Source organism: Hippocampus comes, unplaced genomic scaffold (assembly GCF_001891065.2).
Source record: "Hippocampus comes isolate QL1 unplaced genomic scaffold, H_comes_QL1_v1.1 scaffold14, whole genome shotgun sequence".
Lineage (NCBI taxonomy): Eukaryota > Metazoa > Chordata > Actinopteri > Syngnathiformes > Syngnathidae > Hippocampus > Hippocampus comes.
In genome coordinates, this window is record NW_017805839.1 from 945,478 (window position 1) to 952,794 (window position 7,317).

The 7,317-nt window shown below is 44.1% G+C and overlaps 2 protein-coding genes across 4 annotated transcripts in view; one reads left to right on the forward strand and one right to left on the reverse strand.

Annotated features, from left to right (window-relative positions):
- Positions 1–2,110, reverse strand: part of pigt (phosphatidylinositol glycan anchor biosynthesis, class T) — a 51,305-nt gene extending 49,195 nt beyond the window's left edge. The window contains exon 1 of one of the 2 annotated variants that reach the window (XR_002170370.1): positions 1,843–2,109. Coding sequence is in view for 1 of the 2 variants with exons in the window: in XM_019887936.1 (XP_019743495.1) it covers positions 1,843–2,098 (256 nt within the window). In the remaining variant the exon portion in view is untranslated. Of the gene's footprint in view, positions 1–1,842 lie in introns of both variants that reach the window. The other variant, XM_019887936.1, reaches the window with a different exon arrangement.
- Positions 2,111–2,509: 399 nt separating this feature from the next.
- Positions 2,510–7,317, forward strand: part of phactr3a (phosphatase and actin regulator 3a) — a 37,177-nt gene continuing 32,369 nt past the window's right edge. Inside the window, exon 1 of one of the 2 annotated variants that reach the window (XM_019888078.1) lies at positions 2,510–2,943. In XM_019888078.1, coding sequence (XP_019743637.1) covers positions 2,841–2,943 — 103 coding nt within the window. In that variant the 5' untranslated portion in view covers positions 2,510–2,840. The remainder of the gene's footprint in view (positions 2,944–7,317) is intronic. The other variant, XM_019888079.1, reaches the window with a different exon arrangement.

The following is a 7,317-nucleotide window of genomic DNA, read 5'->3' on the forward strand; positions in this document are numbered from 1 at the left end:
TGGTGGCCGGGGGGGGGGGGGGGACAAAAAAAGGTCAAGGTCCTTCGGCAGTCTCATATGTGAGGAATTTTTACAAGGAAACACAAGTGCACACAAACGGTTAAAGTGTCTTTTCCCGTTGTCTCCGGCTGGTTTTCCGACTCACCATCGCTAGATTTCCAGCGAATCAGAAGGTTGAGAGAGGACGTTGTGCCAAAGGTGCTTTTTTGGGTCAGGTCGTAAACGGAGAAGGTCCGCCTGTCCCCGAGCACCACTGCTTGCCTGAGCAGAGGAGTGGCGGGGCTCAGCACAAAATCCTCCCCCTGCAAAATAACGAACGTTACTCCAAAATGTGTGAAGAAAGGATTTTTGTGTTTGACCAGATTTATGTGCGCCGTTCAAACCTCAGAATTATCCGAAACGTCAACGTAGATTTTACTGGAGGAAGCCAGAGGGCATGCCTCCGTCAAGGTCCGGGAGAACATCTTGAAAAGAGACCACTCTGTGGATCAGAGCAATGGAAGCCACACGTTCAAATATATTCCTTCAGTGGCCGAGAAAAAACAAGCAGGGTGGGCTTCCTACCTCGTTTGCCTTGTCCGGAAACGTAAAGATCAAATACTACGTTCAGCGTCTGTCTCAGCTCCCATGAGGTGGTTGCGCATTGTGCGTCCTGACACACGGGTCGAATGTGCACTGCCTGGGAATGAAAACTGCTGTGGAAGAGTTTCTCGGACTTGAGTAGGACAGCGAGGCCGGCCTGGGGGGAGCAAAGTGCCAACGTAGAAAACAGATGCTGATGTTGGGTAGAAACACGCAAGACGTCGTTGAAGAAACGATGGGGATGGCCCTGTGGTGGGATGTAAGACGTATTATTGAAGCCTTACCTTGGAGCCACATGGCAAGAGTTTCTTCCAGGGTGTCAAATTTTCTGTGCAAACAGTCTCGCGTGGAAGGGTGGCGTAGCGTAGGAAGCGGTGGTCGGTCACTTTGAGGGAGACGGAAAGCTAATTTAGCATCAAGCCGAGCTACTTTCATCAACATTTGGATTCACAAATGTGACGAGCCAACGCCATCAGTGTTGACAGAATGCAAACATAAAGTGCTGAAAAGTGTCAAATGGCACCGTTGCCTATCCCCAGTGGCTTGAAGGAGGCGCTGGGCTGAATGCTGTTGATGGAGTCAAAGTTCAACGAGGCGCAGAAGATCCCCGACAAAACATTTGTGAGCTCGCTCCACGTGCCGTCCACACTGAAAGAATCCAGATAGTAATGGTTGCACGATCATATGCTTTTGGATTAATAATAATAATAATAATAACTCATGGTCAAAAATGCTGATATCAGACAATAACGGGTCCACTCGACATACAGTATACACAAAGTTTACATGATTAAAAACGGTGGGGGGGGGGGGGGTTCGGCACAGATCTTTCAAAGGCGTCATTTTTCAACGTTATGACCTTCCAGTCTAGGCTGCTCATCTGGGGAGCTTCCTGAGCCCATCCATTCTCTTCACTTCACTTCAAATTGAATCTCAGTATCTTCAACACTGTCGCCTGTCTTCTGATCATCGCCACCAACTGTAAATTGTACTACATGGCAGTCTCACTACCATCCTACAAAACTTTGGGTCCAAGAAGGTCCACATCATCAAAGGCAACGTTTTCAGCGGTGGAAGCGTTGGAAAAGCAGCGACTATCGAAACACTCATTCCGCAGCTATGTGAATTCTTTACCTCTTTGACCACACGAGCCATTACTTTCAAACGAAGCTTGATTGAGACACGTTTAGAACTGCTTTGAAAACGCGATCGATGAGAGCACTAGTGACTTTTAACTTTATATTGGGACTGCTCGCTTACCTTTGTTTCCTCCAAAGAAATCTGCTTCCCACAAGGTGCGGAACTGGAAGCTAGCATAAATATCCCCTGACTGTAGCGGACTGATGACCAGTTCTTCTTGAAAGTCATGACGGCCATTGTTTAATGTCGACTCTTGACGGGATGCGACGACAATTACCGACAAACTAATCAGAACTAACAGTGCAACCGTGACACCGCACCTGTGAAGCACCATTTTTTTTTTTGTGTGTGACAGCCGGGGAGGAGTGACGATCATTGACTTCCGTCAACGTCATTTGACAAACCAGCCAGTGGATCTGCGCGTACAGAGTCACGTGACCACGAATGTACATGCTTTGTTTTGCGCGAATTGTTACTTCAATACTACACTAACGTTTGATATGGTTCAATAAAATAAAATATTCGCCCCCACGCCCCTTGTGAGGATAATATTCAGCTAACGGATGGATGGATTAATACTACTATGTGTTGTTTATTTCAAACACAGAGATGTGTCTACACAGCTGTACCGATGCACTGAATGGATTTTTTGATTTGTTATTAAAAGAAAGCATGTTGCGTTTGACTTTGTTATTAATTATGATGTACATTTCAGATTGCGAACAGATTTTTAGATCACCGGAGGAGTGTCATGTTGCACACCGTCAGATTGGGTAATTATTTGCAACGTAGCACGTGATAATAACACATCGAACAGAACATGTTAAATCCGTGAATGTTTGGCAGCGTGCGTGTGCATGGAAGATGGATAGGGACGCGTGCGGAGCACATCATCTTGTGTAGCCGCACATGCGCGCACATATGCACGCGCGCGCATACATACACACGCATGCTCCACGTTTCTTTTGCCCGGCCATGGATCCCTAATAGACGCTCCAAGCCGCTGTTGTCAGAGCGAATTAATAGCCCGGTGCCTCGCTGCTTTTGCTCTTCCTGACCTTGCACGCCTCTGGCTTGGCTTCTCAATATTTGATCCGGGATTCCTGTGCTGTCCACCCATGGCCACATCGGATGGACTAGACGGCTGTCTGCAGCGAGGCAGATCTCAAAGTGACCCGAATATACTCACCGAACCGGAGATCGATTTGGCTCACGGCTCAGGTAATGTAAACGCGTCGTTCTCCGGATATTTGTATTTACGCATGTCATAAACAGCGTTTTTTTTTTCATGTGTTCTTCCCATTGGGGTAAATATCAGCAATGATTAGCGCCCCCACCCCCCGCGAATTAAATGTTGACTGAACCCAAATTTGAAATGTATACTACATAAAATATGACAAAACCACATACCACCCTGCCCCTTGCAGATTTATTTATTGCAAGCAGATGGTTGTAAAGACGCCTGTGGCATCAGAGTGTCACAATGCACACGCTTGCATGCATGTTGCTCATTCAGTGCATCATCCTCATCAATATGAACAATGCCGCCAGTTGTTGCCTGACAATGTGAGCCAGCATTGTCCACCGAGGAGACACGGGTTCTATTTTATTTGTCGTTTTTTTTGTTGCAGGCGTTGCATTTGCACAAACTCATTTTGACATGCTATTCAGTCTTAACACAAGCTTGTGACGCCACCCTTGTCTCCTTCCATACTGAGCCCCTTCACTGTTATGATGAATGTCACGTGATGCCACCCATGGAAGCATTGAATGCCCCTGATTCACCACCGCCATCACTTTGCAGATCCATTCATACGGCAGGTGTGCTTTTCAACATGGAGTCCCTGTTTATCTTGCCATTAGTCATCCCGGTGCATGTTGGTCTTTAATGACACAAGCCTGGTGAACTGCAATTAAAGTTTACAGGGTTTGCTCTAAATGGTCATTCTACTCATATGCATTATTTTTTTTATTTTTATTTATTTTTTTACATATAGGCTAAATGAGGTGATTTGTAGTTGCAGTGTGTGGGCTTGTAAGGATTCAGTGCTTCCTCCCACACACGATGAGTTTTACGTAAATGACGGAGGATGCTCCGCTGAATGATGCAGGCAGAAAAAGCATGACACTTACCTTTCAACTATTCACTCATAAGCCCAGTTTTGGACATTCATGAAATTCAAAACTTTCTGCGCCCCCTCATGCTGCCCGACGCTGGGTTTAAATAGACCTTCGCTGCATTCTTTTGGAAGATCTAATTCACACATTGGCAGATGTCACACTGAGCGCTTGACGCAACCTGAGTAAACAACACCAACGCCCCGGCAGATCAGCCATGCTAACGAGGGCCAAAATCATCAGGGAGCTTGCACACACAATGACAACGCTGGTGCAAAGTGTGGCAAAGTTACAACACCCTCTAAGACACGGGTACGTGATTCAAATGACACACAAGCAATACAGTTGGTGTGCAATGGCAGCATCTGGTCTGGTGACCCAAAGCGCAGACAGTGGGACGGACGACCCCCTCTGCATGAGGCTCATCACCACGCCTGCATCTGGGGCACCGGTCTTTGCCAAAGGATTACTTTAACACCCCTCAACACTGTTGTGGCCTTCACAGCTGCAAAGGCGGACACAGTGACATATCTTGATCTCTCTGTGTACTGTATCTCCCGATGCTCTATCCATCCATCTCAGTCCATTTATATACAGGAAACCCATGACACAAATATCAGTCTGAGAAGGACAATCGGTGAACATCCGATGGGAAAATTTACACCCCTCACTATGCCACTACAATCAATGTACTTATCAAGTGAGATGTTGAATGAAGTGCATGATTACAGTACGAGTAGGATTTGGATTGATCACAGTCAAGGACCACTGTAAAAAGTGCACTTCTTCTTTTATGCATTGTAAAGTCACTGAATTGCACAAACGGACTGCTGTCTGAAGGTCGGCATTGACGTGTTATGACCTGCACATTGCTGGCATCGTACAAAATCCTTAAAATCCTCCAAACCGTCACTTTTTCACAGCGTGTTTGTTGAGCCATTAACATTGCATTGTCAAGGAGAGCAAGCCCTTTTCAACACTTTAGTTTGTAGAAATAAATATATAAATAATAAATACAGATATACATACATAAATAAATAAATGACAGGTGGTCGAGTGGTTCGCCCGTCGACCTCACGGTGCAGAGGTGCAAGGTTCAATTCCAGCTCTGGCCTTCATGTGTGGAGTTTGCATGTTCTGCCTGTCCCTGCGTTGGTTTTCTCCGGGTACTACGGTTTAACATGCATGGCAGACTGATTGAACACTGAAAAATTGTCCTTAGGTGTGAGTGTGAGCGTGGATGGTTATTCGTCGGTGTGTGCCCTGCGATTGGCTGGTAACCGGTTCAGGGTGTCCCCCGCATACTGCCCATAGACAGCTGGGGTAGGCTCCAGCACGCCCCGCAACTCATGTGGGGATAAAACAGATCAGAAAATGGAGAGATGGATGGATAAATGACAGCCCCATGTGGGCGCTGAAAAATATTAGCAGCATTGAGCAAATTCGGACATAGGAGGTTTTCGCCCGATATTGCTGATATTTACAAATATGTTCTGAAATTATTGACGGGAGGCATCAGTGCAGATTTGCAGTATACTGTCCACCCTCCGGATATCAGATGTTACTCTTGAAATTCTCTGAATGTCTCGGTCTTTCACGGCACATTGTTGACCAAGCTCAAGGCAGGGAGAGGACACCTTGAAGCATAGAAGACAAATGACATCCCGCTCAAGTAAAAAATTTCTGCAGTGATAGCTGTATCCTTGAGTAAACTGGGGCCTGGCAGAAATCTTCGATAAAATCACAATGAGTGAACACCACGTTTCATGTAAGAGTGGTTGCAGGTGTGTTGTAACTTTTAAATGTGTCATTTAACTGTGATGGTTGCAAATAGACGTTTTGCTGACGTCAGCTTGTAGGGATTGAACCTAAATCAAGCAGTCCTGGCCCTTTTACTCACCTGACTGATAAGCGACCCATGATTTACCTGTCTCACGTGTTCGTAACAAACAAACATCTTTAGTTGGAAGATACTGAGCCTTGAACATGATTCCGATCAAATCAGAGCAGCACTTTGTCTTTGCTGGACAGTTATACATCCATGGCTTGAAGGCCTTGCTAATATAGGAAATTCTGCCAGCAAGCCTTACAGAACAAGCTCTCCATTTGCTTTAATGAAGAAGTTCACAATGTGTTGTTTCATCGCCGCTGGAATTACTGGCATAAAGTGGCTGTGGCAGGAAACAGTGTGATCGTTTCTCAAGCTTTCGTTCAGGCACAATCTGAAATAATAAGTGGGTTTTCTTTGTTATATAATTGTGTTTTTGTCATTAACATGCATGTCGGAACAAATTAGTAATATAAGTCATATTTACACACATATCACAATTAAAATGTAATTAAAATCCTTGTTGGTGTATGCATATTTCTTCAAAGGCCTTTGCTGTCCAATGAGATATCAGCTTGGCTGCCATCAAGAAAGTATGAAAGTATATCACACAAAAATAAAAAATCTCTGACATTAAAATAAAAAACAAAAGAGGATATTGTAGCAATTAAAGTGTCAAAGTATGAAAAGAATAAGAATGTGAAGTTCCTTGTAAATGTGCACTTGGTTATATATGCATATTTCTTCACAGGCCTTTTCTGCCCAATGAGATGTCAGCTTGGCTGCCATAAAGAAAGTATAAAAGTATATCGCATAATAATCTCATATAACATAAATCACATAAATCTCTGACATTAAAAAAAAAACAAAAGAGGATATTGTTGTAATTAAAGTGTCAAAGTCTGAAAAGAATAGGAATGTGAAGTTCCTTGTAAATGTGCACTTGGTTATGCCAATTTGATTAAATACTCATCAAACTACTGACCACACTAATTACTAATACCGTATTTTCCACACTAAAAGGCACACTGGATTATGAGGCGCACCTTCAATGAATGGCCTATTTCGTAATTTTTTTGGGATGCACCGCATTATATGATGCAATCTACAATGCATCCACTAGATGGAGCTACGCTCAAGTAAACACCAACAGAACGATCAGATGTCAGTAAAACTTATTGAATGAAGCAGCGACACAGTTCACTTAACCAACAGCAAGTTATAACATTGACTCGTTAACGTTGAACTCTCTTGCCGCTGCTCTATTTCCGTGTTCGACTGCGTAACTGATCGCCTTAAGTTTGAACTCTGCGTTGTAAACATGTCTCTAGCAAGGGTCCATTTTGGGGTGGAAATATTACCGTAATGACCATACACACAGCGCATCAGATTTTAAGGTGCGCTATGAGCTTTTAAGAAAATGGAAGGCTTTTAGGTGCGCCTTTCAGTGCGGAAAATACGGTACAAATAAAATATATGTGCATTTCCAGGAATATTTTTATATGGACTACTTGTTTTAATACAACACAAATATACTGTACATTGAAGCTAAATAAATCTATATACATAGAGAGACAGAGAGAGAGAGAGAGAGAGAGAGAGAGAGAGAGAGAGAGAGAGAGAGAGAGAGAGAGAGAGAGAGAGAGCGT